The sequence below is a fragment of the Fringilla coelebs genome (assembly GCF_963513975.1).
Source record: "Fringilla coelebs genome assembly, chromosome: 1".
NCBI classification, from domain to species: Eukaryota; Metazoa; Chordata; class Aves; order Passeriformes; family Fringillidae; genus Fringilla; species Fringilla coelebs.
In genome coordinates, this window is record NC_140028.1 from 83,094,823 (window position 1) to 83,113,072 (window position 18,250).

Genomic DNA, 18,250 nt, shown 5'->3' on the forward strand with positions numbered 1-18,250 from the left:
CAAGTAGCTTTTTTAACTTAGTGCCATCAGACTTCTTTCCTTGCAGTCTGGAGTCTAGCATTGAGCTAGGAATTGTGACAGCACTGTTCAGACTGATTCTGATTGAACAAGAGCTAGTAGTCTCATGCCTCTGTAGTTATGTCATTTTCCAAATACTAAAATGTAGATTGCAGAAGACTCTGATGGGCTGAAAATCATGGTCTTTGGAAGAGTTCCCTCACTTTTTTCCTAAGCATCTGGTATTACTTCATTTAGGTAGATGGCTGAGCTATTGCTTAGATCCAAGAATAAGTCTGAACAGTTTCCTAAGTTAGTCAAAATGTCCAGTTTTGTTGAGAGATCCAGTCTGTTGTACCTGCCTTTATAATAGAGTTGTGCATGTACCTTCTCTTGCTTTAACATGTCTAAAGGTATTTGAGAATAAACTACTAGTTTTCTTAATAGAAGCTATGGAGGTAGAAAGTAGTGCAGGTTGGCATGATTGCCATTTCAAGGTCATGTGGATTTTACGCGTCAGTGAAAAAAATTCATAACATCATTAAAAAAATAATTTCTATTGATTTCTGAAGTCAGAATTTGTTCTCAGTCCTTTGTACCTGCTCCTCCCAGCCCCCAGGTTAGATTAATTTCTCTGGCTTTATTCTGAGATTTTTCATAATTGGAGTGGATGCAGAAAAAGTATGACTGGCAATTCTTATTGAATGTGAAGTATGTTTGGAATGCTGCCTGAGGATTTCCACTGAGCAATAGAAAGCTTTCGTACTTTACTTGCTGTACAGAATGGGAGAATTTCAGTACAAGTGTTCATTGCCTTAAAGGACTCTGAGAAGTGCCAGTCTAAACTCTGAGTGTGTGCTGGAATTTATTTTGGTGTGGTTTTATTTCTTCTCTTCGTCTTCAAAGTCCGTTGCAAAAAGATTTTGCTGAAATGTCATTGGATTTAAACAACCAGCATCATGTGGTCAGCGAGTGACTTAGAAGCTGTTTTGTCTTTGAACCATGCTTCAGAGCTGTTGGTTGCAACAGCAAATGACAGTCAGATGACTGGGATTTCTTAGTTCTTTGCAAAAACACCCTTCCTTTTTCCAGCAGCAGCCGCAGCAACATCGCATCTACAAACTGAGATTAAGATAAATTGTAATGAAAAATGTGGAAATGTTTCTTGTGTCTAGCAATTTTGCTTTTCTAGTTTGAAGCATGTGAAGGAGCTAACACTATTCCTTTAGGTGCCCAGCACTGTGTAGTCATCCTTCATGTCCTGTATCTCAGCCAGATGTTCTCAAACTTCTGAGAGCTTCTTCCATTGGTTTCAATAGCAGTAATTTCATATCTGCTAGAGCATTGGATACCACTTTTCTAATGCTATTCATGTGAGCAGTATGGTTTGGAAGTCCCTTCTTCTTACTTTTTACAAGGCTTTAGTCAGCACCTACATGTTAAATATAAATTTTTATCCCTATATTTTTGCCTAAGACGGTATAGTACCAGTTGAGACACTCAAAATTTAGAAATAAAACTGTGGCTCAAATGCCTCGTCTGTGTTCCTGGACCACAAATGTGTTTATTATACGCGTGACCGTAATTCAAGCTTGTGCATAGTGGGTGAAGAAAACTTCTTTTTAATGTGATTGATATGATGACCTTTGGTTGCCATGTTTGATTAATGCCCTTTCCTGAAGGAAATGCAGTTTATACTGGTAGGACTAGTGTTAATTTGCCATTTATTTTTTTCTTTATTGCTACAAAAGTGCAATATTCCCAAAATTTGAAATACGTTTAATGAAAATCATCAGGGATTTGAGCACTTATGTTACATTTGTGGTTTTCAGGAGATAATTTTTTTCTAGTTACAGCCATAATAAAATTGTTTATAGCTTTCTGGAGATTTGATTCCAGTTATATTAAACTAATCCACGAGCACGAAGATATAAAGTATTGCTGCTTCTTCATAGTAAGCTTCAGGCTTTGTTTATGATGTGGGGTGTTTGATTTTCCTTTGGGTTTTTTTTTTTGTGAGTGGTGTGGAATATTGTAATGCATCACTCCTTTTGTAGCCTTTGAAATTCAGGTGCATCCTACTGGAAAAAGCAAAGTGGGAAGAGTATACAGATTCTACCTTTATGAGAGGGGGATATCTTGGTAACAGCTTTTCTCAATCCTGAATCACAAACATTGTAATTTTGTGTGGAGCTTTGCCATGACCGGTGTTTCAACTGATTTTTGTTCTGAGTGAAAATATAGCAGAACAGGGCTACTTCCAAACAGTTCATAACACCTCAGTTTAAATAGCAGTCTAAATAAAACAGGAAATTGAGAAGATGGTAAATAATTTTTGTTCTAATGACTATTTCTTAGGTGTTTTGGTGTTGTCAGCTCAAGTCTTTGGCTTGTTACTATATGAAAGCAGGCAAAACAGTTTAGTCCTGTTGGCTGTATCTGCAGATAATGGGAGGTAGACTGGCAGCTTGTGATTAAGAGTGGTTTTACTGCCTGATTTGGAATACATGCTCCCCTGAGAAAGGATGGAATGGAAAGGTGCAGATAAATAGGTAATCAAAGCTGCTGGTAATCAACAGATGTGAAAGGCTGATTGTTGTCCGTTTTAATGAAGTACAGAAAACATTTGAAAGAGTTGAGGTTTGTATGTAATGCTGAAAGAAAAGGAAGCAGAGTTCTCTTCAAACCTGGCAGAAAAGAGCAATGCCTGAAGGAAATCTGAGAGGTTTCATAGTGCTCTGATGTTGGCTTTACTGATAGAGAAGCCAGGTGAACTTTTCCTGTTGTTACTTTAAACCCACTCCATTTTGCTGACACTGGTGTTTCTGACAGGTTTTCAGTAACATGCACTTCATAGCTTACAAATTTCTTATGTTAAGGCTTTTGCAACTGTTGGAATTGTCAAATGACTAAAACTGGGTGTGCTGGAAGCTGTCCTTGATGGATGAGTCTAAGCTTTGACTGATGTCTGTGCTGGGCTGATTTGGGATGTAATGGTAGATTGTTCAGAAGGCAGGTTAGTCCCCGTAAGTATGTAACTACACAAAGAAGTAACAAGATAAGGTAGCCTGATAAGCATGATAACTATGGACAAAGGAGGACAGAAGCCTCTATTATTAGGCAGGTAGATATCAAGTTATCCACTGAGTAGCGAGTGACTGTGATGACTACGTTCTAACTTAGTGCATGTTGTCGTTCTTTTAGGATCTTCAGAGCTGAGATGGGGAATTTAATTGCTTTTGTCCTGGCTTCTGTTCTGTTCCTGTGCCCCTGTTATTTTTCGATGTTGGGGAAAGCAGAAGTGAACCTCTCTATATATGCACTGTAGCTAGTTCAGTTATGTGTGTGTTTAACCATCCTGTGGCTGAAAGCTTCAGCAAAACAAGCTGGATTTGTGCTGAAGCAGCACACCATCCTTCTGATGGTTTTGCTGTTAGGGAAAGAAGAGATTGGGTTTTGCTAGGTGGAAAGAAGGAAATTAGAATGTTGAGCTAAAGCTTTGCATTTCAGAACCAACCATTGGCAACTTTTCTAAGTTCTCCCATATGTAATTCCAATTCTGTTTAAGTTATATCACATTTCCTGTAGCTTTTTTTCCCTCTGAGAATTGCCTTTTTCTAAATTGAAGATGTGACTCATAAACTCTGTCCAGCTGAGAGAATGCTTGCTGAAAATTTTACACAAGTTCATTTCTGATGAAAAAAGTTTGTCTAGTATTTGAAAGCAAGTTATTATCAAGTAGATATTGATATCGTCTATTTTGGAAGCTGATCTGTGTGCAGTCTGTCTCTGTGAATTTAAAATTTATAAACACCGGACTTCTGTGTTCTATAAACACAGAATTAATCAAAATATGGGAAAAAGTCTTTTTCAGGATGTTCTTGCACTTCCCAAATAAATTAAGATTTTTTACAAAATCTGAGTTAGCTAATTTATATCCATGGAGCTCTCTAAAATATAGTATGAGGAGTCTTTTTCTTTTAAATGAGTAGATAAGTTCTGAAACCTTATACTACTGAGTTCAAACTGACAACTCCGTATCTTCAAGATGTTACTTGTATTTGGATTTCTAGTGTATTGTAAAGTTGTAGTTTTGAGCAACTGAGTTGAAATCTCCTCTAGCACAGGCTAAAACATTGAGTAATTCAGTCAAGTTTGTAGGCTTTGTATATTTCTTTCCGATGTGAATGCCTGAGACACGCCACTAAGTATAATGAGTGTGTTGGACAAATAGTTAAAAAAACTGTAAGGTTTTTTTTTTTTTTAAGACAGACCAAGTTGAAAAAGCTTTTGAGAAATAGTGAGTTCCTTCTTCCAGTGCACTGTAGGGTAGAGGCAATTTTCTTCCTCCCTTCCTGCAATATAACTCTGCATGATAGTGATGCAGCTGATTACTTTGTTGTTGAATTGAAGGAAATACTGTTACGTAAAAAGTCACAGAACAAGAATTTTGTATTTATATAACAAGTACTTTTTCATCTTGTTTGATATTAGAGGAGAAAAATAGCTATGAGCTATTTTGTCATTTGAAAAAAAACTTTTGGAGTAAGAGAAACCATGGCAAGAATAATCTCAGAATCACAGCATGGCTGAGGTGGGAAGGGACCTCTGGTGATAATCTGGTCCAACCTCTCGCTCAAGCAGAACTACTGTGGCCTACAGCTGGTTTCCCAGGATCAGGACCAGATGGCCTTTTAAGTATCTCTGGGGACAGACACTCCCTCATCCCTCTGGGTAATCTGTGCCAGTGCTCAGTCATCCTTACAGTAGACGTGTTTCCTGATGTTCCAAAGGAACCTCCTGAGTTTCAGTTTGTGCCCACTGTCTGTGGTCTGTCACTGGTCACCACTGAGAAGAGCCTGGCTCTGTTCTCTTTGTGCCCTGCCTTCAATTATTTATGCACATCATGAGACTCCTCCTGAGCCTTCTCTCCACACTGAACAGCTTCCTCTCTCTCTCAGCCTTTTCTTATAGAAGAAATGCTTTGGTCTCCAGTTGCTAGTTTGTTTTTTTTTTTTAATTCTCTAGAAACCACATGGACACAAGTTTTAACTGGAAAATTTACTACTGTCCTAAGATAAATGTAGAAAGTGGGCAAATGAGAACTTACTGAAATTTAAGTATGAAAAAAACTGAGGCAATACAGTGCTTGAGAATAAAGATAAATATTATCCATAGACTTTAAGTAGTCATTCAGCAAGGGCAACCATTTAAGGACTAAATTGAGACAATTTTGCTTGATGTTAATCTTTAACAGAAAGCTTTGAGACAATTTTGCTTGATGTTAGCCTTTAACAGAAAGCTGGGTTACTGCGACAAATGGAAAACTCCTTGTGGTGCAAGTTAATGGATGCAATTTTAACAGTGCAGTCCTGCAGCATCAAGCATATGGAGTTAATTTGATGTTGGTGAAGCTTTCTGATTTCTGCCAAAGCCAGCTGGGGTCATGAGCTGGAAGGAGTACCTCCATGCTATGCTTGGCCCTTGGCTGTTCTGTTTTGGGAAGGTCTGCTTGCTCAAGAGCGCTGCAGCTTGAGTGACTCCTTGCACGTGTGTAGGGGGTCAGGCTGGGTTTGATGCTTTTCCTAAGGGCACACCCCTCTCGACCTCAGTGTTCACTGCAGCAACCAAATGTTTTGTGCAAGGCTGGCTTAATTCTTTCAGACTCAACTGATTTGGATGCTGCCTGAGAGTGTCTATGCAATAAGCCTCTCTCCAAAAGCAGCCTGGTTTTGGTATGGCTTTCCAGGAGATCAGCCCAGGTGCATCTCAATCATAACCCAGTTCTGTGAGCATGGTATTTCTGTACTAGTCTGCACAATCTTACCTATTTTCTACTTGTAATTTCATCTTTCTGATGAGCTTCTGCAGTGTGCCTGTCATGGGAATGAGAGTGATACTTTTTTATTGTAATGTGTCTGCAAAATGTTTTGTTTTACATATCTGGTGGTTGGTTTTTTTTTTTTTTGTTTTGTTTTGTTTTTTTTTTTTTGTTTTTGTTTTTTTTGGGTTTTTTTTGGGTTTTTTTTTGTGGTTGGTTGGTGAGATTTTGTTGGTTTGTTTGGGGTTTTTTCTTTTCTTGGCCAGCAAGCATAGGTTAGTTTTCTCTAACCAGCTTTAGGGAGGGGTTTACCCTCATGTGCTTCCTGTGAATTTTTATAACATACCATAAATATGAAGTAGGAAAGTATATTAATCATCTGTTTTCAATCCGATTTGGATTACCCATCATGGACTAGTATTGAATGTTCTTGATAATTGGTAAGTAGATTGTTCTGACAACTTGGAAGTTAATTTTATTCTGGTAGCTTTAATTAGCTAAGTTTTCATTTGATGAGGGTCTGAAGTCTTCAGAACATACAAATTTGGAAAATTCTGCAGGTCTCATTGATTAAGAACATCTGGGAGAGGGAAAGAGGCACTTGAGTTGCAAAGCAAGGTGGGTAGGTCAGGTGCTTACAGTTTAGTGCCTGATGCAATGAATTAATTTAAGGCTTTTTGTTCCATCCCCAAGTTACCATAGTAATGTGGAATGTGTTGAGCTGGTAAAATTTACTCTACAAGTTCAAGTTGGTTTAAAAAATTGTTGTGTAAGTCTGTTTCTACTGTAAAGGTTGTATGCTAGATCACATGTCTGCTGCAGTGGGTCAGGTTTGCTTTGCTGAAAGATCCAGCATCAGTAAGCTTGGAACAAGTTGAAACATAACAGAAATTTTAAATGCAGCAGACTTTTAAAACTCTTCAAAGTAATATTGGTCCAGAGATGTCTTATGAAATGTGGTATGGTTAAAATAAATTTGCGGTACTAATATGGGGCTTAAGCATGTACAAAGAAGTACAAGAGGAAATTTGTTTTTCCCTATTAACCTCCATTCCCTGTTTCCTTGGCTTCTGCTATTTTGGGCATGTGATATTGTGCAGGGTAGCTGAAAATACAAGTTATTCAAGGACATACTTTTTCAGGCCAGTAGCTCTAGAAAAGAGCAGCCATCTGCTGCGTGACCCTACTGGCTAGTTTACTCTAGGTCTGGAATGTTTAAGGTAAGTAAAATACCTCACCTGCGGATTTCTTTACTGCCAGCAGAAATAGATCTAAAATGTATATTTATACATCTGCATTCCCTTAGGTCTGAATTTCAATAGTTCTTTTATTATATCTGTAGCACAGAAGAAAGGGGAAAAGCGTCAGACCTGAGTAATTTTCATAAAAGCTTCTCATTTGGAATCTGTTATCAGAATACTTGCTAGTTTGCTTGTAGCTTTGCATTAAAAATTAGGTTGGGTGCCCTAAAAGTAAAGGTAAGCTATGTCTCTAAAATATGAGTACTGTTGTCCTTCGCCAATGTCTATGAAATTTTTTTCTGACCTTTGATTTGCAGGCGCCTTTAAGTTTTGGCTTTGATCTCTTCATGGCATAATTTGCTTTTAGATGGAGAGGTTCCTCCATGCAAGAAGGGGCTTATGTGTATATTGGAAGGACAGACGGTTTAACTCATAGGAATAGCACAGCTCATCAGGGAAATCTTGTTTGTTTTCTGAAGTTACATGGAACTATATGGTTATTTCAAAGCTTGTCTTAGTAACAATCCATGTCTTGTTGGTTGAAAAACATTGCAGTAGGGGCTTTTATAGCTTCTCACTTTTCAGAGATCTGAAAGAGTATCTCAGAGTAACTTGGGTTTTTTCCCGCATGCAGCTGTAATTGCCTGCTTTTCTGACATCTATAATCCCCAACAACTTTCTTTGTATGATAGTTCATAATATTTGGAGTCTAATTTTCTGCTGTGTGTTAAGTGTAGCATATTTGTTGGTTGAATTATCCTGTTTTGTTTTGGGTTTTAATTCATAATAAAACCAAACCTTAGCACTTCCCTATTTTAATAATTTTGTTCTGCAAAACAGATTTTCAGTGCCCAGTTAAAGAATTAAGTGCAAGTTATTTCTACTGATGCAGAGAGTTGTAGTCTGGAGTCATATTGGGTTTTTTCTTGCCTAGAAGTAGCTATCAGGATGATGATGCTAAAGAAGAATTTTTGATAGCCTCAGTCATTCACTTATGTAACTTTCAACGTCTGGTTTTATTCAGGATAAGCTAGAAGGCATTAACCTGAGATGGCTTCTAAGTAGGGTTGTACCTGACACTGAACTGGCAGGCCTTGTTTAATGTTTGTCCCTAGTGAAATCCAATGTAGTGAAAATTTAATTTAGTGAAGAGAGTGTATTATTATCAAATAAAATTACTACTGGTGGATTAAGTTGCTTGTAAGATAATTCAAACACTAATGTTAAAACACTTTATATAAAGTAAAATAAAAAAAGAAGACTATATGAAATAAAAATTCTGTGCTTCTGGAAGCAGAGCTGTGCTTGGATGAATATTCAGAGTTCTTGATATAAATCTTCATAGTATCCAATAGCATGAACAATGTTCTTAACAGTTTTTTTGATGCCTTTGGTATGTTATATATTCCTGTTTGATAATGCTACAGTAAATGACAAATACAATTGTATTAACCAATTGGATAGAATGTATTCAGAGTGTTCTTTTGCTTGGTTTGGGGGTTTTTAACAATGCAAAGTCATGTTTGGTTTTGCTTCTCCAAATAGTGATGTGTGAGGGTGGAGGTTGGAGTCCACCTGATGGCCCTGATAGCATTATAGGTATAAGTTATTATCCAGACCTTTACTATCTCAAAAAAGCTCAAAAAGGTTGTATCTCTTTGTGATATGTGTGAGCTATCTGCCTACAGCTGTTTCATCCTCCATAGACCCCTATAATTCATATAAAGCCTGACTTAAACTGGGAAATGTGTTGTCCTAGTGTGTGCAATATCCAGTGGGAAGCTGCTCTGATCCTGCATGGGAAATATTCACTTCTAGTTCCATTTGTATGCTTACCAAAACCCTACTTCCAGTAGCCAGTTATGCATCTAATCACTGTAAAATGTGGCTAGCCAGCTATTTCACTCAGCAGTTTAAAATATGGCAATAGTCTGGTTTCAGGATTACAGATATTTTTCAGTACAAGTGAACATTTAGTTAGCTAAGTGAATCTGTCGTGTACAAGCAGAGTATCATTTCCTTTCTTTGAATTTCAAGGACAAATTGTGGCTTTCTGGGTCTTCATGTGTTCCGATTGATTAACTGTTAGTACATGATGATATTTCTTGTGATCTTAGAGGAAATGTGACAACTGGGCTGCTTTATCAACTAGTAATTTTTAAAATCAAATTGATGTTTGCAAATTAAATTCAAATAGCTTCTGAAACATTAATTTTTAAATTTTTTTTTCTTGTGTCTTCTATCAATAAGTAATGCCACTTAGTTTGTCTGTGCTTTTAGCTGATTTACGGTGTCATGAACATGTAAAGATTATTTAATGAGGTTTTGTAGAAGACTGCAACTTATTTTTACTTAATGCACGTACTGTGGCAATATGGCTAATGTGAAAATATGGCATATATGATCATTCTTGGTGTCCTTTAGGTAAAGTGGTAGAAATAATCTCTTTTTATCATCAGAGTGAATGAAACATAACCTGCTTCATATTATGTATGTCAGTGGAGGGGGATGTATCACTTTGAGATTCCCTTACATTTTCCTACTTTGGTAGTTATGCTCAACTTTCAGGGAGAGCTGAATATATGCCATGGGAACAGAAGCTGTCAGCAGAAATCTGCATGTCATTTGGTGCCAGTTCTGGGAATAAGAAAAGAATTAAAATTCCTTTCCTCTGGAATGAAGTAATATTTTTAAAGACTGTATAAGTTAATAAGCAGAATGTGATATTGAACCCAATTTTTCACTTCACAAATGAAAATGAATGCATTGCATCTTTTAAGGGATTAAAAATCTTCTTATCTTTGAGTGTATGAATGTTGGCATTCTGATTTTCTCATCCTTTTCCAGTGGTAAAGGTAAGAGACTAGAATGTGCACAGGCTCTCCTTTATTATCCTGATATGTCTCCTGGCATTTCTCTGGTATGAATTATGAAAACCCTAAGCCTATTTCACTGCTGCTCTATGCACTTTCTTGTTCCATATTGAGGGGATCTGTGTTCTGCAGTTGTTTATACCTGCTTGTCAAAATTGTTCTTGTTACTTTGCTTTTACCATTTCTGAAACATGAAGCTGACAGCAATTATTTTGCCAGTATTCAGTAGGAAAGCTTTTACACATACCAAGACAACAAAATGGGTTCCCGCTGCTGTGGCAGATTGGGTTTCTTTCTGGGAAAGAAGCAGATTTCAACCAAAGTGTACTTTTCCTTTTCAGTGGTTTCTCCACAAGAAGTTGCTTTGATATTCTTTGCCAAATCACTTGAGACTCAAATTTTCTTTTTATTTTAAAAACTGAGTATATGTTTTCTTCAAAAAAACTGTGTTTTTTTTTCTTTTTCGCTTTCAGTTCAGAAAATAGTTCTGTTTTCTGAATGCTGTAGTTGAAATGCTTCCACCCAGTGTCCTGGAGTACAGCTGTTTGTACTTCAGACAGCTGCTATTTCACATTCCTCAGGTGAGCTGTGCCACTGAGCACAGCCCTTCCCTTTGATTCCTTTCCTTCTAACAGCCCTCCCCATTTTCCTACCAAATGAGGCTGTTGTGCTGCCAGCAGGGAGGTGCCTTTTACACCCTCTTGATCCTTCGCAGAGCAGCTACATCCTTTATGGAAGTGTAAAATACAAGGTTATAAGATGGTTTTCAGTTATTTTCTAGACAATGGCATTAGTTTTAGGAGTTAAACCTCTGCTGATGCCTGCCTACAGACAGTGGTAAGTAGCGAGGCCACATGCAGTTTCCCCATGGTGACATTTGAGGCAGGTGAGGCAATGGCACAGGTGTGTTGCTCATCACTGTGGGTGCTGTTCAGCAGTGCTCTGCCCTGACAGTGCACTGATAATGGCACCTCTTGGGTTAGGGGTGTGCTAATGGGTGTGGACTTCTGTAATGGAAGAAGGATCAGCACTACTGGCAGAGTGAAAGAGTGGTATCAGGAAACCGTGAGGGCTGGGGTTCCTTAGCAGATCTTCCTTGGTTTCATCACTCTGAATCTAGCTGTTTGTGCATCTTCCCAGTGTCAGCCTCTATGAAAAGGAAGTCCAATGTTTGCTTTTATTATGAACACGGTAATGATAAAGCAAAGTCAAAATAGTGAATGTACAAGTTTCAACCCTGTAAATTGCTGCTGTGCATGCAGGGGTGGCGCTTAAGGCGGTTTCGGGGTGTTGAACTCCTAAACCCCCTTGGTGTTGCTTGTTCCTGTAGGACCATTAAGGTTGTAGAACTGATTGATATTGTGAGTTGTTGGATTCACAGCTGCTGGTGTGATCTTCAACAGCTTCTGTTGTCTGAATCCTGACAAAGATTGTGATTACCCTCTGCTTTTTTTATAGGCATCTGCGTTTTGGTGGTTTGTTTTTTTTCCAAGAAGTTTTTGGCTTTGGCAAATAAGTTTGTGTTTTATGCTTGGGTTTATCAGTTCTCAGGGGAGAACCTTGGCATCTGAAGTGCACCACTAATCATATAAAGAAAAAGTTGCATTGCTTATGGCTTTAGATGCTTCAGTAATTGTGATGTGGTCGACTTAAGTTGAAATTTGAGCATTGTTTCTCTGATGTTACTTTGCTTCTGTTCACGGATCAATTAGAAAATTGATCTGTGAATGTGGCAAGACTGCAGGGGGAGACAGTTTTATTTCTGCATTTGACATAGCAATGCTGTATGTGAGACTTGGTTACTTCTTTTCAACATCAGCTTTTCATTGAGATCACCATTTAAATGTTGTCTTGAATTTGATTTCAAAAAATTATCTTGTAGCTCCCAGTGAAATAAGTTGGAGCAATATCTACTCATCAAGGTGTTGGGTGTTTTGAAAAGTCATTTCTAAAAACTCTCATACTGCATGAATTCATGTTTATTTTTGAATTCATGTTTACTTTTGAACTTAATCTCTTCAAATGTGATTCCCACTGGTTTAGTTTCACAGCAGTCCATTTTTCAATGATGCTGTAAAAAGAAGAGTTTGTACTGTGTTGCTAAGCTATATAGAACAGCCTACAGAGAATTACTAAATCAGACTAATGTATGAGAAAATGACTGGGAGCTGCATATGAGCAATAAGGTTTAAAACCAGTGACTGAGTAGAGACTCACTGGAGGAGCAACAGCTTGTTTCATTGTTTGGATAAGAAAGCATCGTAACAGGAAAAACCCCTTTGGTACATATAAACTGTACGCCCATGGAAAAGACAGGTTAATGTTTTCAGGCAAGTCTTGATGTTGTGGAACTCAGCCAAAGTTGGTAGCTTTAGTACTTCTGTATCTTTTAATTATTCAGTCTTAATTCGGGTGTTCTTATTTGAGTGTGATGCTGATCTATATGTAGAGAGGATGTCAGAAGACCTTACAGTAAAATTAAGCACAAATATACAAAGAAAGTCATTAATAGATTTTTGTTTTGTTTAGGTTTTTCTTTTTTTACATAATGCAGAATGGGAGGAGAGGTTGAATACTTAATGATGTTAGTCATGACAGAGTTTGACTGACAAGTGATGAAATTGCTTCTATTTCCACTGACAGATAAGAGGTTTTTTGACAGCTCTGTGGAGTTTGTTCTTTGTTAATGTGACAACAGTTCTAATGTAATTAAAATTATTTTTGAAGTGCTACATAGAAATTAATTTCAAAAGGAGAGGAAAGATACTAAGGTACTTAATATAATTTCTGCATGTTCAATTGTGCTAAGAACCTGTTCAATTTATTTTAAGTTCTGTTGCCAAGTAATCTCTGCTTTTTTATAATAAAAAGGTGAATATGTGCTTCAACAGACGTATCAAAATTGCCTTTTTGTTGATGGTTTTTTCTTTGCCATTCCCGTGAAATGAAAATTGTCAAGATCAGATCCAAACCTTATGCTGGTTACTGAATTTAATTTTTTTTTCTTTTTTAAATTCAGAATTTAATTATAGATTGCAAATATTTCACCTGCAGTAGCGTGAACTGTGCTTCCTTTGTTTTCATTAGATACTGCGTTCCTTAAAAAATGTTAATTTAAGTGGGTATGTACTGAAGTTAAAAGCTAGATCAGGAGATATGTAAAAAATTATTTGGTCACAGTGACAGCCTTAAAATACTAAACATGGGAAAAGGAAACAGAGCGAGGCAGTCACAGGTTTCTGTTAAAAGGGAACTGCTTGAAACTTGTCACACAACAGTTTGGTTTCTTTGACATTCTCACCTGGGTGTCCAAGCCAAAGTCCTTGGCCCTTGTGGAGAAGGGGAAGGGCTACAATGCACTGCTTCTCCTCTCTGTGAACAGGCTAGAAATGCCATCTTTTAGGGAGAGCAAAAATATCTTACAGTCTGTTCAGTGAACTTGCTGTAGTGCTGCATTTTTGGTTCAAGTTTACTGATGTACTCTGTACTTACAGACCTTCAGAAAATGCAATACAACTTGAGTTTTGCAGAACACATAGCTTCCAATTTATAGTTTCTGAAATGAGATGCTGTTTTGACTTTCTCTGTGACTTTCTCTATAAAAGACAGGCAGCTCTTCAGAATTCCTTCTGATATCTTTTTTTTTTTTTTCTCCTACCCCTTAAGATCGTGCTGGAAGCATCAGTACTCTTGATTCTTTAGATTTTGCAAGATACTCTGATGATGGCAATAGAGAAACTGATGAAAGAGTAGCAGGTAAGTGTTCTATATGTTTTAGGAATTATAGAATGTTAGTTTTACTCTTTAACTTGTTGTTTCTAGCATAAGTATATTAAAATTAACATTTCTGGAGATTACAAGATTTTGCTGAGGTGCTTTAACTAGTTGCTTGATGTTGGACACTTCTGCTGTAATTTCTCTAAATATTCAGGCAGGTGTACTTGTGTATGATTCCAGATATCACCAGTGCAGAAAACATGAAGTATACTTGAAAATTGTGCCCAGCTTTTGGCAATAGAACTGTATCCTGGTATTGCTGACTGAGTACTACTGTTAAGCTGAAACATTTGCTAAATTACTCTACATAGTGGTCTGTTCCTGCTATGTGGGTTAGAGCTTTCTGACATAAAGGTCTGTTGCAAGTCATCTCTTAAATATAGCTTTCATCAAGATCAAATAAGCACTTCCAAACCCAGAGCAAATTTAGGATTTCCTCAGTTCCATAAATCTTCTTTGCTACAAATCTTAAATGTAGTGCTTTTCTCTCCTATTTGATTCTTTGTATAAGACTGGGGTTTTTGCCTTTTGGTCTGAGCCTTTGGCACTTTTAATTTCAATATCTATTACATCACCAAGGGCAGGACCTTCTCTTACGTTAGAAATTATTTTACTAACCACTTTTGCATGTGAGCCATGTTTCTCTGTCCAGGTTTTTTTCCAAGTCCTTATATTTATTCACAGCTTCCACAGAGAAACCCATAAAAGCTCTCCAGAAGTGGCTACAGAGCTCTGTTTACTTCTTATCAGTTAGTAGTGTTCAATGTCCTGAGCTCATGGAAGTTGTCCATGCTGTGACTTCTGCTCACGTGGTTAAGTTTTATGAAACCTGAGGTGAAGCAAGCTGCCACGTCTCTCTTCCATCCTATTGTCTCTACTCTGAACCACCAAGCAACGAAAACGCTGACAAAACATAGTTCTGTAAAGGATCTTCATTCTGAAATTTCATCTCTAGGTCAGACTGAAATGGTGGGAAAATCTCATTTTTCTTACCTGCCAGTGTTGCTGAGTTAAAGGACTGGATTAAATTCACAAACACAAAGCAAATCCAGGTATTTTGGTGTTCTGGTCTAGTACTATAGGAACTTAGTGTTCTTCAATTTGTATGGAAACTTCTGGATTCTTATTACAATTTAGCTACTCTCTTTTTCAATATACACAGTTCTTTTTAAGGAGGCAATAGTTCTAAATAGAAAACTAATCTTCTAAAAAAATTGTGTTTAAGGAGCCCAAACCTTTGTGAACTGTGTCCTGGAATGCAAGGAAGAAACATGCAAAATCCCAATATTTTATTCATTTTCATTATCGTAGTAGATTTTTGCTGATTCTAGCTAGTATTTCTTGGCAATAGTGTTACTGAGAGAGCTGGTTTGATTCTTGCTTGGAGCTGTCCTTAGAATTGGATTAGAGATGCTTATAGAAAATACAGACCAGTCAGAATTGACATCCAGTAAAACCAGTAATCTTCTGACAAAACGTTAGTGACAAAATACTGGTTACTTCCAGTATTAAATTAATATAGCCTAAAATTAAGTGTTAAGTTTAAGTAAATAGTAAAATGGATTAATATTTTTGATAATTGCTACATAGTGATTGACTGCTGTCATATGTAATTGATGAGGAAATTGAATGTCAGGATATTTAGAGTTCTGTGTTCCTTTAGAGATGTTTTTCAAAGAATTCTTAAAAAGTAACATAAGAATTTGAAGTAAGATTGAATATTATTTCTGGATGTTTTTAAAGACTGGAAGTTTTCAAAAATATTTTGTTTGTACTTAAAATTATGGTTCAGTCTTAATTGCTTAAAATATTTTGCCTCAGTCATGTTTTAAGCTATCTTCCCGAGCAATTTCAAAAACTGATAAGTATTTATTTTGCACATTAAAAAATTATGTCAACAGAGGTTTCAAAAATTTTGCAAATCCAGTTCCTTCTTTAAACAAACTCTGGCTTATAACTTCTGCTTTTGAAGTTGTTCTTAGCTGCAAATGCACTTTGAAACCTAACTGGAAGTCCATCTCACTTATTTCTTCTAAAATTCTTTCTTTTCTGTTAAGAGCTTTGATGCGTAGGAGCTTAAAATTGTAATCTGTTGTGAAAGCTTGGGGCCATGATCTAATAGTCATATTTTTCTTCTGATAGTTCTGAATGTGAGGTTTGAATTGTTTCTCTTCGCAAATGCCTTTCTCATGCTCCTTTGTTTTTTACGGTTTGGACAGAACACATGATTGCCGTATCAGTTCCCTATCATATCAAATGAAAGATAGGACATAAATGCATATCAGTCACTAAATGAGACTGCTAAACTGATTCCAAGTCAGAAGGACTTTAAAACTGAGGTTATAACATACCCACTTTACAAATACTTTTGTATCTTGGCTATATTATAAAACCCCAAATCAAAAAACGTATGCATATATCATCATCTACAGCCTCCATGTTCCAATTGCCCATTATGAGTAGTGGTAGACTTAGCTGCCATTTTTTTTTTGGTTTGTTTTAACAGCCCAAAAATTCCTGGAAATAACTGTATCAGCTCTTGTTTGAAATTGATTTCAGTACTTAAAAGCTATTATCCCACTCCATTCCATCTGGAATTAGAATCAAAATTTGGCCTAGAAGCAAAGATGTTTTGAAGAGTTGCTGAAAAGAGCTTTTCACTTGGGAAATCTGCTGGAAGGAATCTAAGTGAGTCCCTTCTATAATATTATCACCTGTTTGACTGAAATGCAAGTCCTAGAAGCCAGTCAGGATGTGGCTAAGTATGACAAAACTAACTGCAATTTAGAAAACATAAATTTTCTTCTTTATCTACATGATCTTAATGAAAATGAGAGTTATGTAACAATTTGGATAATACATTTGAAATCCACTAAGAGATGAAACAAACCAAAATGCATCCCTACAGCTTGAAATTTACTAAATGGAAACAATTTGTTCCCTAAGACTAGTAACTTTTGAATACAAAGTCATGTATTAAGTGCTTGAAATAATTGCTCCTAGGATAGACTGAGTACTGAAGGATTTGTTAGGGGTCGTATACCTCCTCCAAATACTCATAACTTCCAGAAAGCAGCTAGAGAATGGAAAAACTGCTCCCTTCCTGTATAGTAAGGGTACATCTAACTTGAATACCCACAAGATTTGTTTAAAATAGGTTGCCTGACATTCAGTCTAAGGAACTGAATCTTCTGCCGTATCTTAAATTTGCCGTGGTCTAAACCCCTTACTTTGCATAATTCAAAATGTTTATTATGTCTAACCCACCTTTGACATCAACTCAAAAGATGAGAATCTAATAATTTTTGAGAATCTAATAATTTTAAAAACGCAAGCTGTGTTTGCAAAGATTATAAAGGTAATTTTTATAATCAAACTCCATTTCAATCATATGTATTCTCAGATTTCCCTGTATTTGCATTGATTTCTAGGTAGTCTGTGTGTCTCTGATTAGAAGAATAAGACTTAAAAAGGAAGGGACTAGTTCAAAAAACATTTATTTTTGAGAATTTAATTTATCTAAACTCAGGTTCTGCTTTTTACAGAGCCCTTTTTTGTGGTTTTTTTAGTAGGCACTATTAAGTTGTACACACCAAGATCAGAAGAAAATCTTTTAAACAATCAAACAAAATTTAAAAACAGCACAAAAGGCATCTGTAGTACAACAATCACTTGCTAACATTGTGTGTGTACTTTGTTCATCCTGAAAGCAGATCTGGTTTTGTCTTCCCATTGCCTGTCTTAAGTGTGTGAAGGAGTTGAAAGCCTCTTAAATTTCCTTCCAGGTTGTAGGTGTCCAGGGGTTGAAGCTGAAGACAAGTCTGCTGTAGTTCAGGTCTTCTCTCTAGGTGGTCCTGTCTCATTAACTTCCAAGCATTAATGAGGCTACTGAGTCAAGTGTTGGCCTCCCAGTTTTAGAGTGACAAGTTCTCTGTTACTTGCTCATGAACCCTCCTGCTGGTCTTTATTTTTGTACTGTGGTGGTCATATCTTGTGCTGAAGTACAGCTTTCTGATTTGGGGCTATTTGTTGTATGCTGAAGTGTTTCACATTTCAAGGCTGCCTTTTTTCTTAGTACTTCCATCAGGAAAGGGAGAGTTGGGAAACCTCAGGTCCTGAAGTATGATTGGGACAGTGTCTTCATTGCCAGATGTTGTCAGAAAATTTAAATTTCTTCTGATTGATTCAAAATATATGTACAGATTCATCAAATTTAATAGGATGTCATACATGATTTAGGACATCTGGAGCTCTGCATTTACTTGGCAAGGAGAAAGGACTCCAAATGGCAGTCAAGGAGCAACAGAGCTTGTAACAGTATGAAAGTGAGGAAAGCTGGGTAAGCACAGGGGCCCTTGATACTTCAGAGGAAAACTCTGTTTAAAAGAAAACGTCCAAATGCCATATAGTGGCTTCACAGCACAGAACTACCCTTCTACCTTTATCTGAAGTACTGGGTACTTCATAGTGAAGTATGCAAAAATCTGACAAGGTATTCTAAATGTAGATTATAAAATTGTAATATAATTGGAAATAGTACT

The 18,250-nt window shown here is 36.8% G+C and overlaps 1 protein-coding gene across 2 annotated transcripts in view; it reads left to right on the forward strand.

The window, feature by feature from the left end:
• Positions 1-18,250, forward strand: part of RELCH (RAB11 binding and LisH domain, coiled-coil and HEAT repeat containing) — a 76,004-nt gene that overhangs the window by 2,487 nt on the left and 55,267 nt on the right. For both annotated transcript variants that reach the window (XM_084214003.1, XM_084214006.1), the window contains exon 2: positions 13,599-13,688. In XM_084214003.1, the coding sequence (XP_084070129.1) occupies positions 13,599-13,688 (90 nt within the window). The remainder of the gene's footprint in view (positions 1-13,598; positions 13,689-18,250) is intronic.